Source organism: Xiphophorus maculatus, chromosome 14 (genome assembly GCF_002775205.1).
Source record: "Xiphophorus maculatus strain JP 163 A chromosome 14, X_maculatus-5.0-male, whole genome shotgun sequence".
Classification (NCBI taxonomy): Eukaryota; Metazoa; Chordata; class Actinopteri; order Cyprinodontiformes; family Poeciliidae; genus Xiphophorus; species Xiphophorus maculatus.
The window spans coordinates 13,103,143-13,118,174 of NC_036456.1; the positions used below are offsets into that span (position 1 = coordinate 13,103,143).

The following is a 15,032-nucleotide window of genomic DNA, read 5'->3' on the forward strand; positions in this document are numbered from 1 at the left end:
TCCTCTCTTATTAGTCAACAATAACAAACCTCTGCAGAATAAAGCTTTCGAGATTTTAAGCTTTCATCCTCACACACCTTATTTTCCACTCTGTCCTCATCTGAAAAAGCTAGTGTGGAAGAAAGACATGAAGAGATATTTACATCTAGTCACGGCTCCAGTTAGATGAGACCGAAACTGAGCTTTTCCACCTACAGACAAACTCTGTGTGAGGAGGGAAACTTACCCTGAACTCACCGTCCTCTCAGTGAAACGTGGTGGTGGCAGCTTGATGCTGTGAGAACGGTTTTCTTCAATATCAGGTCAGAGTTAGTTGGACGACGGCTGGAGCTAAAACACAAGACGATTCTGGAGTCTGCAAAAGATTTGAGACAGAAGTGGGAGTTTGTTTTTTAACAGTAAACATAGAGGTGTCATTACAATGGAAGGTTTTAGATTAAAAGCATGTTTCTGTTAAAATGACCCAGTCAAAGTCCGAGTTTAAATTCAGTTGAGCTTGAAAATTGTTGTCCACAGACACTCTCCATCCAGTCTGACTCCTCTTGAGCTATTTTGCACAGAAGAGTGAAAGATAATGTCAGGCTGTTGTAGTGTAAAGTCGGTAGAGACGTACCTGAAATCACCTGCAGCTTTAAATGCAGCTAAGCATATAGTACTTCAAAGTACCAGAGCGGTACCAAATGGGCGCTGAACTTTTCCCACTTTTAGTTGTGCAACAAAAGGTGTAAATACTTTTTTTAGCAAGTTGTCTTTCATGAGTGACTCAGCCTTTTCCCACAGATCCAGACCTCTTTTCCCTCAGCAGTACCACGCACATGCATGATTACAAGCTCTCTTTACAATTACACACAAGGAATGATCTCCCCTGTTAGGTTTCACTTCCTTTCAGTTTCTGGGTTAGGCTGTAATTTGCATAATGCATGAACATGTTAAGGATCTCATCAATATTCCTGATATAGATGAAGGATGCAGCAGTTTTTTTTGTACCCCTCACTCTAACTCTGTGCCAACCTCCTTCTCGCCTGCCTGCCTGCCCTCCTGCCTCGAACCCTTTTGAATATTCACTCTGCCATTATGCTAATCAGGTCTGCTCAGCTTGAAGAGGAGACCTTATAATTAGTTGAAAAGGTATAACACGTTCACTTAAAAAAAAAAAGCTATTACAGCGTGCCATCATGTCTGGGATTTTCCAGAAATCATTGAGAGGGGAAGCAAAGCTGCTCACATGAACTGAAGTGGGTGGTAATCAGGTCTGCTGATAATAACCGTGTCTCACTCTAGAAAAAATATAATTGCTCTTATGCAAAGTTTAGCAGTGGCGTCTCGGTGCTAAATGGCTCTGTTTGCTTGACATCCTGGTGCTTTTGTTTCTGCCTGAACAGCAGCAAATCATCAAGCACTTCTGCTTTGATTTGGATGTAAAACAACAGTCCACGTAATATTGGAATAATCTGAGAAAATCACAGCTAGAAAGTCAACTAATACTGCAACTTCCACACAGTGTTAGGCGTATTCCTCTTCTAGATTTAGACTTATTAGAAAATATAGTGTTGACCAAACAAACTGAATTATGCCTTATGTTTCCTGAAAGCCTGATGTCTGTATAACCTCTCTAAGTATTTGTAATCAGTAGTTATTCAGGCTTTCTGAATGTTAACTAATGCGTTGACCTTTTGATTTATCACAAAATTTTAGTCCAATACTTGAGCATTTCCAGAGAAGAAAAGACATGCAACTCTTAACATTTGAATCTTTGAAGTCTTGAAACCTTGTGAGGAGTGGACAGTCCATCAAAATGACTCCAAAAGTCCATCAAAAACTCATCCAGGAAGTCACAAATGGAACCAAAACAACAACTGAAGTCCTGCAGACCTCAAAAACTGTCAGGGTTCAAGATTCAACATTGAGAAAGTTTCAAGTCCAAAATCACCGCTTATGACCTTAAAAGTCCCGTTTCATATTTATCAAAAAATGAAGAAGAAAAAAAACAAACAACTGATGATCCCCAAGACTTTTTAGAAAATATTCTGTGTACTGATGAGAAAACAGAAACTTGACGGGTGTCCCGCTACATCTGACATTAAAAACAATGTCCGGCCATCAGTTTGTGACTTTGGGTTGAGCAGCAGGAAAATAATCCAAAGCACACCTGAAAATCAACGTGTAAAAAAATAAAGTTCTTGTGTGGCCTAGTCAAAGGTCAGACATGAATCTGACTGAGGTAGTGTGGAATTATTTCATGCTAGAAAACCTGAAACTTTGACCAAATTTCTCCACAGTGATGTAAAATCCTCACTAGGTTTGATAGCTATTGTTGATGCGCAGGGTGGAAGACACGTTCCCCGCAGCATATAGTCAGTCATTTTGTTTTTACTCGGGTTTACATTGTTTTACGATAACATTAAAGTACGACTTAAAGGCAAAAAATGATTTAACCACTTCAATCACAAGGATTAAACATAAAAAGTGAGTTGTGCAGTTAAAACCTCTCAGACATTTTGACTTGGCTTGAATAGTAGAAAGCATAATAATGGTGCTTTCCCTTTAAATTAAGACATGACAGGAAACCATTGTGCATAACACATAAAAATGAAAAAAACTGTCAATTTGAGTTGTAAGAAATTTTTACTTCAGTCATATTTCCTCTGCAGCTCCACTGCTTAGCCTATTTCGTGGAAGTTCATCGGAATGTCTGGCTTGTTTGGGAAGTTCACGCAGTCCGAGTGAAAAACACACCCTCTGACTGCGTGTGTAGCGAGGTGCCACAGAACGGAGTGGGGTTATAACACCGTGGGGGGAAAATGCTGCTGGTTCTGCTGCAGATGTTGGTTCCTTTATGCGGAGCTGCGCCGCGATGCGACCCGCAGATAAGAGGTAAACTTTCTCATCCTTATTCCAGGACAGTCTCTGCGCATTTGGACACGATCGGGTTCACGCGTGAGTGAAACGTCCGACAGATGCTTGTTTGGAGACTTTTCATTTTAACGAGTTGATTTCCATCCATGCATACTTAATTTCGAATCATTTTAACATATAAGTGCGCTTTTCCAGACGGGTTGTGTGGCGTTGTTATTAGAGAGCTGCCACTGCAAGAGGAAGGGAATGAAGAGAGTTTACGATCCAGTTTATTGCATTCACAGAAACCACTCTGCCACCTAGCGGTCACTGATCAAATTGATGTGTTTTGCAGGACAGTGCAAGCCAGCAGTGGAAGAAAAGCGTAAGTACCCTCCAGCTTGAAGGAAGAAAGTCGTCATGCACGGACCGTTCGTCATCTTCTCGTTTTTATCGCAGCCCAGAAAGTCGCAGGGATGTTTGAATTTTTAATGACAACATCTCGCGCTTCTGATCTTGAAACCAGAATGTACCAAGACACAGGAAAGTTAAAAAAATAAGAAATAAAACAATCCACCTCTGATGAACAAAAGGAGTTCTACAGGCTTCTTTAAATCACTTGATTTCTGTCACAAACAGGATCATAAATCCCATAACGCCACGGAGTGTTCACGAGATCTGATCCGGTTGAGTATTTTTAGATGATCGATGGAGGCATGAAATATTCAGATTCTAATTTCCACAGATAATGGAAATATTTAGGACCAGATGACTGAGGATAGCACACAGTGACAAATAGAGACGCATAATGGACCTTTCAAAAATAAAACCGACACTAATCTTTATCTTGTCTCTCAGCAGAACTTGAATGCAACATAAGAGTGTGATTTGTCTGACACCAATAATCAAGTATTTTATGAAGTTTACACTAAATTCTCCTTTTAAAGTTGTATTGCAATATAGCTCACTTTAATATGTTTGCACAATGCATGCTGAATTATGCCAACTGTGCATTATTGATTATTTGTTACAGCCACATATGACAAATTAACTCTGGCTACAAGATTAGAGTATTAATGGAAAGTTTAGTGGAAGTATGAAATATGTGGTGATCCATTGAAGAGTAGGAAGATGTGGAAAAATGGAGCCGTTCAAATAATTTCATTTATAGATAAATATCCCTAATCTGATTTTTTCCTTTCTATCACAGCCAAATGCACAGACATCCTGCTGTCCTACTGCGACGACATGCCCTACACCCGCACCATGTTCCCGAACATCCTCGGCCACGGCACCCGCAGGGACGCAGAGACTGGCGTCGAGTACCTCCTCATCAGCGTGGTCGAGCAGCTGCTGGGCGGACAGTGCAACCCCGAGATCCGGATGCTGGGCTGCTCGGTTCTGGCCCCCCGCTGCGAGGGGAGCAAGGTGCTGAGGCCCTGCCGCAGCGCCTGTGAGGCAGCGCACAAAAGATGCAGTCATGCTTTTGAGGGGATCCAGATGGCCTGGCCGTACTTCCTGGACTGCGATCGCTTCTTTGTGAGTGACCAGGAGGGATGTTATGACCCGCTGGAGGGTCTCAAAGGTAATAAAAGGATTTAGTATATTTCGGGTACGGCCAGAAACAAGTTTTAAATGCTTTTTTTAAATTATTATTATTGTGGCTTTTCTGCTTGACAGAGATTGGAAAGGAAATCTTCCACTGCACCTCGGTCGTTTATTTACTTGTGTTCAATTCATGCCAGATGAATTGCAGGGACCAAAATAGAAAAACAAGAGTTTGTCTGACTTTTATTATTAGGAAATAATGATTTAGGGATGAAGACTCCCCCATAGCTGTGCTATAAAGGAAGGTATGGATCAGTGAGATCACTTCTTTACATTAAATTCTCCTTTAAAAGTTGTATTGCACTTAAAAGAAACAGTTTTAATAAAACATTTTGATCAGAAATGTGACAAGTATGGCAGGACAATTTACCCATATTAATCTGATAATGTGAGAGAAATGTCAGACTAGGTTACTGCAATGAGATTTATTATGGGATTAAATGGTTCCCTTGGTGTTCTGTAAGCAGGTGTGGCAGCTACAGTAATTCAAATATATATCTTTTTGTTTTAACATGCTGCTGTTTGAGAGCATTTTTTGCATTTCTCATAAATTTTATATTTTTCTCCACACAGTCTTGCTATCTGCCTGAATCTCTTGTTTTTTTCAGCCCAACCACAGGCCCAGAAATGAAACAGCCTTCAGACCGTCACTTCACAATTCTGCGCTGCTTTGTTTTTGTTTCCCACATTCAATGCCAATTAAATGCACTGAAGTCTTCGGTTGGAACGAAAACATGCCTAAGAGTGTAACTGATTTCCTGTTGATTTATCTCATTTTTATTAGCATTGTTTGGCAGTCTTGTTAATATAAACTATCACTCTTTTTTTAAAACTCCTTTGGTGACAATATCCACTTTTCAAAATAAAGATATCTTTTTACAAATAATCATTTTCATTATGTCAAAATAGAGTCATAAAATCAGCTCAACATTTGCTCAGCATTTCAAAAGAAAAAGGCGATTTATAGTGTTTCTCTGCTTCCTTCGGGAACAATGCATCTTATTTTACTGCACAATCCAGTTCTATAACTATAAAATAACTGAAGGTTTGAATCATTTCCTGATGTCTGTGAATGCATCCCAAAAGCTCACAGTCATCTGCTTCACACATGACTCTGAAATGTGGCAGAAAAACACTTATTATCTTTAGCAAAGAGTTTTTAAAATTAGAAATCTATGGCTTAGATTAAAACAAATCCTGAGAAAATGGAATTGAATGACCCCACATTAAAATGAGCTACGAATAAAACATGAAAACGACAAGACGATCTCTCCCAGTAGGTTTCAGGGAGGACAGAAAGCGATCCAGCTGGACGGTGTTTTGAGCTGAGTTGATGTGTGTGTTAGCCAGATGTCTTCACTAAACAACTTCATATAAACTTATGCTCTTCTGTGACTCTGTGAGCTGCAGTGCTGCCTCTCTTTCAGCTCAAAACAAAGACGGGAAAGTAACTCTGTGTGCAGAGTCACCAGCTATTAACAGATTATGAAGTTAAATGTGTCGAACCTGACAAAAAAAAAAGCTCAAACTAAAATGAGTATTGTTGGATTTTTACTGCTTTTTGAAACATGGCAGAGAAAACCAGTTACTTGGAGCTTAATTAGGTCTATTGTGGTTTAAAAGGCGGACAGGTTTCATCTTCTTTGAACACAATAAACCAGAAGACTAAATCAAGCAAATGCTGGTAGCCATTTAACAAACCATAGAGCAGTTTTCTCAAACTCCTTACCTTTGGTAAGCTAACTGTAGCGTCCTACTTTGAGCTCACCTCATGGAAAATAAACGGCCGTTTACATGCAGTACCTCGCGGACCACCAGCGGTCTGGGAACCACCGTTTGAGAAAGGCTGCTTGGTTAGGTCAACGGCTTCAGCTAACCACTAGGGTTAGCAAACTAGCCCTACTACCTAGTTAGCGTCAACTAACCACTAGGGCAGTGCTTCTCAAATCCAGTCCTCAGGCCCTCCTGCTCTGCATGTTTTAGATGTGCCTCTATTCCTGAACTGCTGATTGAAATAATTGCATGACCATCAAGTACTGCAGAAGCCTGTTAATCACCAAAATTTTCAATCCAGGTGTGTGGCAAAAGGGAAACACCTACAGGGCAGGGGGGCGTGAGGACTGGAATTAAGAAACACTGCAGGAGGGTTAGCAAACTAGCCCTAGTGGCTAGTTGGCTTCTACTAACCACCAGGGGTAGTTGAAGCTAACTAATATTCGATATAATTTTAAAAAATGTTTTAAGCATTAGACGAGACAGGTTGGACAGATAACATCTATCTTAGCAAACCGCCATTTTTGTGACATTTCTTCACAGTGGAGCAAGAAGATGAGGCTGCTCAGAACCTGGAGGTTCCTCAACCCCAACAGGCTGCTGCACAGATCCAGTTCACCTACCACTCCAGCTCCCAGATGATCGACATCCTCAAGAAGACCGAGGATCAATGCTCGGAAATCTCCAGGACGTACAGCATCGGCCGCAGCACAGAGGGCCGGGAGCTGCTGGTGATCGAGTTCTCAACCAGACCTGGAGAACATCAGCTACGTGAGAGCAATTCCGAATCACGCAGCACTTCTTTTTGTCGTATTAATGCTTAATATTAAATGTTGCCCTACCTAGTCCAGCCTGAGATGAAATTCGTTGGCAACATGCATGGGAACGAAGCCCTGGGTGGCCAGCTGCTGATCTACCTGGCTCAGTACCTGTGTTCGGAGTATCTGCAGGGAAACGAGCGCATCCAGACGCTCATCAACAACACCCGCATCCACATCCTGCCCTCCATGAACCCTGACGGATACGAGGTGGCCGTGTCTGGGGACGCTGACAATAACTACAGTGATGAAGAGGTGACGCTTAACAGCATTCCATCCTTGAGAAGGGGGAAACGCTGCACCGGCTTTGTTTACTAAACTGCTGTCACACATTTCCTCAGAAGCTTAAAGAGGCTTTAGTTTCACAATGTGATTGCTGCAAAAATGAACGGAAGTTAATGTTTTGAAGTAACATCTGGTTATAGTTGGAAGTTAAAATGAGCTACGAATAAAACATGAAAACAACAAGACGATCTCTCCCAGTAGGTTTCAGGGGGGACAGAAGGCGATCCAGCTGGACGGCTTCTGTTCTTCACTTATCTTCCACAACTCAATGTTGAAGTCTGCGTCCAATAAATATGTTTAAGACTCGCTACAGTTAAGCTTTGGATTTAACCTTGTCAAACAGCAAGGGTGCAGGGAAAGAGTTACAAGGCATAGTTTTATTTCTGAAAATTGTTGACTTTCACATCATTTATGTTTTTTAGCTTTCTTCTTTATCCAGGTTGCTTCCCTGAATGTTGAATACAATTAATGCACTCCTTTTGACAGATATTGCCCTTATGACTACAGTGATTTTACTTGTGTTTTAGACAGTTACTACTGTGACATAATCTGACATCATTGCTTTTGTTAACTGCTTTTTCTCTAATTCTGGAGATGCCATTGTAAAGGCTGTCTAAATCCTAACTTTGCCAACATTAACTAGCCCGTTAGTCCTGCTCTACAGCTGTTGGTCATTTATTCAGTTCACAGGTCATTATTATTAACAGTAGCATTCTAACATTGAGGAGAAGTGGCAGGCAAACTAATTTACATAAAGAGCAACCAACTCTCCCACATCGTTTAAACTCAGACGACGAACACTCCAGGGAAGATAAAGAGTTAAGGGTTATTTAATTTCAAAAGCTAAATCTTTATGGCAGCATGATGGCAGCATAGCCCAGAAACTCAAATCAGTTTCCTAAGAACTGTTCACTGAAATATTTCCTGCACATTTAAATACCTGAAAGTAAAATGATCAGTTCTGCTTGTTTTCTAGAAAAAAAAAATATATATATATACAGTATATATATATATAAACAACACATCTTTTATTCTACAGGGTGACAGATATGTCAATGGGAACGTCGGCCGAAACAACGCCCAGAACATCGACCTGAACAGAAACTTTCCTGACCTGACGACCGTCGTTTACAGAAGACGCAGACAGAAGGGCTTCCGCACCGACCACATCCCCATCCCAGACAATTACTGGTTTGGTAAGGTACAGAATGACTCTTCGTTGTCTAAAAGACAAAACTGCTACAAAGTCTTTTTGCTGCTTTGGAGAAGATGAACTGACATCTGAAAGAGTCTTTAAATGCTGGCCGTCAGGTTGCACCAGAGACGTATGCGGTCATGAAGTGGATCCGCTCCATGCCGTTTGTGCTCTCTGCCAGCTTCCACAGCGGCGACCTGATGGTCTCCTACCCCTACGATCTGTCCAAACATCCGCGTGGGCAGAACATGTTCTCCCCCACGCCTGATGATAAGGTAAACAGGTTCTGTGAATCACAGGCTTTCAAGGTTTCAGAAAATTTTCATGTCAGACGAAGATAATCTATTAATACAAAAAGGTCGTTTTGAAAGGATGATTTAATTTACTAAAGTAGCTATCCATCTGGCCCTGTGTGTAGACTACAGTGACCCATATCTTGTTCTTGCTATTGATAACAGTCTAAAGTAATTAACCCAAAAAGAAAAAAAATAAAATAATAATATTCTCGCATTCACATTCCAAGTCTAGTTTATTGTTGTGCATTTAAAAGTAAATAAATAAAATCAGAATGGTATTAGTTTTTGCCTTTTATTTTGAAACCCAATATTTGTGACAAAGAAATACTTTCAAATTTACACTTTTGGTCTGCATTGCAAAAACTTTGGTTCTCCCTCAAGATTTTGCTGGTAAAGAGCTAAATTCATAGTCCAGTGAGAGATGAGTAGCATAGGTATGTTTTGTTACGTTTGCTGAGGTCAATTTTGCATCACTGTACCTTTTGTTTCTACTTGAATAATATTATTTTGAAGTAACAGTTTTTACTTGAGTACAATTTGTGGCTACTCTACCCACCTCTAATTACTTCACTGGCTGAAGAACAAACATATTTTAACCAAAAATACACCAGACAAAGACTTACAGTTTTATACAATAAGTAGTGTATATTATCAGTGGTTGTACTTCAATATACTCCTTAACTACATTAAGAATTTGTTTTTAAAGCCTTAACAGAAAACAACATGTTTATTTTTTCTGCCTAAATTTAGATTTGTGTCTGACTTAAAGGTTTTCAAACTTCTCGCGAGAACTTATGCAGATTCCAACACAGCAATATCCAGAGAATGTGGATCGCCCCACGACGGCAGCCAGAAAGGAGTCATTAATGGAGCGCAGTGGGGCAGCATTGCAGGCGGTGAGTGAAAAAGCATTTCTAAACCATTTGAGGGGGACAATCTGGTGATATGAAACTGTAATTCTGCCTGGAGCCCTGTAGAGGTCACTATAAGACCAGCCATGATGCAGCACGTTGGGGGGCAAGAAAGGAGGATTCTGTAAGGTGATTTGATATTATAAGAAATAAAATTAAAGCAGTTTGTCTATGATCAGGTATGCAAGACTTCAACTACCTTCACTCCAACTGTTTCGAGGTGACCGTGTCTCTTGGATGTGATAAATTCCCTCCTGAAGAAGAACTGTTCCTCAGCTGGCAGGACAACCAAGAAGCTATGATTGCCTTCATTGAGGCGGTGAGATTTTTCTTTTATAACTTTGGGCAAACCTACTGAACCTGAACTGACCACAGATAACATTTGTGGATGCAATCCTTTCACTAGAAATTGACAAAAACGAAACAAAAGGAGGAAAACATTGATTTTTTGTTGTTGTCACTGACCAGGCTCACAGAGGGATCAAAGGGTTTGTAAGAGATGAAGAGGGAAAAGGAATAAAAGGTGCAAGAATATCAGTCAGAGGAATACGGCATGACATCACTACTGGTAAATATACCTGGAGGATACGCAATGTGTGAATGATAAAACACAATATTCATATATAACCTTCACACATTCTGTCACATTTCAAACATTAACTTGGAAAGTTTTATTGGGATTTTATGTGTTAAATCAACACCAGTTGGTAATCCATTATACATGGTTGGTTTACCATCCCATCCCTACCGCATGATGCTGCCACCGCCATGTTTTTGACTTTTCTGTCACACTTTACCTTGGATGCTGCAAAGGTTTTGATCTCATCTGACCTCTGTCACCATTTTGTGACCTCTGGCAGCGGTTGACCACGTTTCATTTAGGAGCATCATTGTAAAGAAGGCTGAATGCAGAAGTCCATGTATTCCTTTCGTTCCACTTTACAATTACGCACAACTTTGTGTTGGTCTAAACCAGAATATCAAAACAAAATATATTGATGTTTGTAGTAGTGATGTGACAAAATGTGAGAAAGTTCAATGTGAAAGTATTGTTATAAATATGATTTATTCATTTATTTTCCAATGAACTCAGGATTTCTTTTGAGTAATAAGAAATTCTGGCAAATAAGTAAATGCCAAGTGGCCTGTCCACACCTGGAATTTACTTACTTTTATTCTCAACCTTACTTTTAGTTTAGTGGGTATTTTTAACAGATAATTTCGTATTTTAACATGTAACATTAATGTTTTAAGCGTTTTAAAGTAATTGCACAATATTGCTCCTCCGACTCTGTATAGATATTTCTCTCTGAAACTTTATTGTAATCCCTTCATAGTAAGTCTTTATAAATTCAGCTTCAAAATAATCACACCGACCGTTTTTGTTCCTGCCCAGCTGAAAATGGAGACTACTGGCGGCTTCTCATCCCGGGCATCCACATCGTCACCGCCTCGGCGCCCGGATACGCCCGCGCTACAAAGAAAGTCCATTTGCCGACTCGCATGCAGTCTGCAGGCCGGGTGGACTTTGTGCTGCAGAAAGCTCCTCTAGACCTCGATTTGGAGGAGGAGGAAAACGTTTTGTCCTCGAGCAGCTACGACCGATTTGACCCGTACAACCAGTACAACCAGTACACCATGATGGCCGACGTGAACCAGCAACGTGAGGAGAGAGCGGAGAAACCCTGGTGGTGGAGCTACTTTGTCTCACTTGGGGGGCCTGTCCCCACCTGGCTGCTGAAACGCCATTAGAGCTTTTAAAAGAGAAAAACAAAGCAGTGAACTTGCTTTTTTTAAATGCATGCAAATGTACAAGGTTAGGCTGTGTTTTTCTTTTACTGAATATTTTTCTAAGCACCTTTACAAGCTTTTGTCTTATAAATAAAATGGCTTTTGGTAATTTGTATAATTTAAAACTTGATTTAATCACAAATATTTGCTCTTTTGTTTTGGTTCACTACACGACAGACTTTTAAGTCCACCATAGTTTGAGGTTGTAACGTGGTTTTGTTAAAGCAGCTGCCACCAGAGGGCATGAGAGTCTTCTTTTGGCCAAAGTTGCTCCAAACTCTTGCTTTGGTCAACACAAAACAAATGTACTAATTTGCCAACTTTTCTCCCATTTGTTAGGAAAACGCGAACTTGCTGTAAGGTAATGAAGTAATTCTAATATACTATTACTAATTTTTCTAGCACAAGTGCCATCAACTAATGATTATAATAAAGTCTTATATGCAGCACTCTCCATGACTAATTTGTTATGAACTGAAAGTCATGTGTGCTAGATTTTAGTTTTTTTTTAGTGTTTGTAGGAAAGTTCTCATTTCTGAGAACTTTCATTCTCAGAAATGAAAGTTAATTCATTTCTGAGAATAGAAATGAATTAACTCTTGGTTCAAAGTTCTGGCAGTAAAATCTTACTTTTGACATGAAACGACATAAAATCACACAAGATAAAGTCTGGTGAATACCATTTGATCTTTGAAAAATAGACTAACGAGACACATAACTAGTCAGTGAACAGAAATTTGGCAGACAGGAGACTCCCATTTACAAGAAATTAAGTCATTAGTGCTGGCGCTGTACCACATAACGCCAACATTCTTTCTTCAGAAATGACTGCAGCTTTATGCAAACTTCCATTTCAATTAGTGTGATTATGGTAAAGACTTCCCAGTGTCACCTCTGCTGCATTTAGTGATGTCCCTCATCTTACACAGAAATATAACGGTGTTTTCTGCAAACAGGAAACAGTTGTAAGCTATTTTTCCTTTAGACAGCACAGTCAATGTAAAAATAGTACTGAATATTATTTTAAAAAATATCGGTTAACATATTCTAACGTACATACCCTTCAATAAATATAAATATTATTTAAAAGCAATTTTTTTCAGTTACTCAATTCATTATGTGAAAGACTTTATATAGATTAATAAGCCTTTATTTTTGTTAAGTATAATATATAGCTTTCAGCTTCATACAGTGGTGTGGGATAAGATTCAGTATCTCAATCATCCTCTTCACTTTGCCGCTCCATGGTTTTCCACTCATGCTAACTTAGTCTGTAAAAATGCTCTAGCTAGTTTTCCATCTGTTGCCAAGTGACTGATGATGACGTTGGTGGACGGCTGGTGACAAGCTTTACCCAGAATACACTCGGAGACAATATGGACGATCCACTTGTAATTTTGTGTGTCATAAAGTTAAACGTAAATAAAGCCCGTCATGTATCACAACATTTTATTCAATATTTTACACCCACTATGTCACTAAAATCAGTTGGTCTTGTAAAGTTTTTAGCAACCAAGAGTCAATAATGACTGGGGCAGCCTACTATATAATCTACTGGGGCACCATGATGTATAATCCAGCATATACCATACTCAACAGGAGAGGGCCAGTCTTCTCCAGCTCTCATCACACATGATAAAGGGTTGGAAGCCTAGAAGGGGTCCCGGCCGGGGGCCAACCCTGACGCTCCTCCCCTGACACTCACAACATTGATGTGCTCCCTCTATCATTCCACACTCCAGTCCGGTAGGTGGCGGTATATACAGCCTTCGTTGTTGTGCCATCTGCCCATAAAACACAAAAACACAGAAGAAGAACGCAATGAGTTTATCAGTCAACACTAAGGTAAAGACGACAGGCAAGAAAATTCTCCAACTTGTCCTATATCAGGTTTGTAAGGTTATTTAAGAGAAACAAAGGAGAAATCAATGGAAGAATGATGAGGGGGATAGTCTCAATGTGAACGCTGTCTGACGCGATTTACACGTGCAAAACAGGTGAGTAATGACTTAAATACCAGCTTCTGAAAATCTGCCTCCAGTAAAACGCATAAAAATTAACATTAACATAAAAACGCGCTTAAATGTTAATACAGCAGTTACTGCATCATGTTTTCATGTTGCTACCATTGGAGCTTACACACATAAAATCAAGCATAACTACAACCTTTACTTATTGATATTTGATTTGACTATCAATATGTGTCATTATGACAAAAAAAAAAGGAATGTTTACCACCAGTAACCTTCTTGCAGACGAACACGTGGCACTTGGTCTACCACATTTATATTCACCTGGACTTGAGTTCGGCTACAGGCCTTGATCCATTTCTTGCGTTAGTCCAGACTCTGTTTATGTAATAAATTGTATTTCGTCCTCTACATAATCTGGGTAACGACTGTTGCATGTTCCCCATTGACAACATTAGCTCATGATTTCCTATTATTTAATCTAGTTAGTGATGTTGAACCCCGTCAGGTTCAGTTTCTCCAGATCAGGGGCGTGTACTTCGGGACAATTTGCTACTGGCGATTGGTCAAGTTTCTGACAAGCCCCCTAGAATGATTGACAGGTGTCATCATGTCAATTCCTGGTCGTAGTCTCTGTGAGGGCAAAGATCGATAGCTTATTTTCTCATAGTGGATATCCATCCATCCATCCATCCATTTTGTGTTCACCCTTTGTCCCTAATGGGGTCGGGAGGGTTGCTGGTGCCTATCTCCGGGGTTCACCCTGGACAGGTTGCCAGTCTGTCGCAGGGCAACACAGAGACATACAGGACAAACAACCATGCACACACACACACCTAGGGAGAATTTAGAGAGAGAGACCAATTAACCTGACAGTCATGTTTTTGGACTGTGGGAGGAAGCCGGAGTACCCGGAGAGAACCCACGCATGCACAGGGAGAACATGCAAACTCCATGCAGAAAGACCCCGGCCGGGAATCGAACCCTTCTTGCTGCAAGACAACAGTGCTACCAACTGCGCCACTGTGCAGTCCACTATATATTAGGTATTATATTAGAACCACAATTAATCACTTTTTTAAATTCTTACGTTTGCTCCAAGCCTTACTATTCTAGTAGAGAGACATTGTTCCCTTGCATGGCCTCCACGAAAAGCATAAGCCAATTTTACTTTACCTATTCGGCACCACGTCAAGAAAAGAGTGATTGTTTTAAGCATAACACAAAGCAAATAACTTATCAGCCCAAAAATGTTTTCTCTCAATTTTATGCATTTGCAGTCAATGCATAAGAGAATGTTCTTCTCTTTGCAGTTGGCGCCCCCTGCCTGCAGCTTAGAAAACGGAGAGTATTTTACCTGCTTTGTGTTGGACTGCATGGCAGTTTATACTCATTAAAATGTAGATCATTTCCTGTATTTGATTGGTTGAGAGGTGGCCACTGAAGAAAGTAATTAAAAATCACCAAATATCAATAATTTGAGATCTACTAAGGAACTCCTACTTCCCAAACTCATTGCTTACCATTTAACCTCCTCAGTTTTCAAATAC

At 40.1% G+C, this 15,032-nt stretch overlaps 1 protein-coding gene across 1 annotated transcript; it reads left to right on the forward strand.

The window, feature by feature from the left end:
• The first annotated feature begins 2,625 nt into the window (after positions 1–2,625).
• On the forward strand, positions 2,626–11,964 carry LOC102228554 (carboxypeptidase Z). Its single transcript, XM_014470899.2, has 11 exons — positions 2,626–2,874; positions 3,191–3,220; positions 4,046–4,420; positions 6,760–6,987; positions 7,063–7,289; positions 8,359–8,520; positions 8,631–8,789; positions 9,580–9,706; positions 9,901–10,040; positions 10,190–10,289; positions 11,118–11,964. Exons 1-11 carry the CDS (start codon positions 2,802–2,804, stop codon positions 11,471–11,473), a joined length of 1,977 nt encoding a protein of 658 aa, XP_014326385.2. The 5' UTR covers positions 2,626–2,801; the 3' UTR covers positions 11,474–11,964.
• Positions 11,965–15,032: the final 3,068 nt, after the last annotated feature.

Excerpts from the sequence above, each read along its gene's own strand:
- LOC102228554 (XM_014470899.2), top strand. The coding sequence starts at position 2,802 with ATGCTGCTGGTTCTGCTGCAGATGTTGGTTCCTTTATGCGGAGCTGCG. Across the intron at positions 2,875-3,190 it reads ATGCGACCCGCAGATAAGAG|GACAGTGCAAGCCAGCAGTG; the intron begins GTAAACTTTCTC and ends TGTGTTTTGCAG. Across the intron at positions 10,290-11,117 it reads ACGGCATGACATCACTACTG|CTGAAAATGGAGACTACTGG; the intron begins GTAAATATACCT and ends GTTCCTGCCCAG.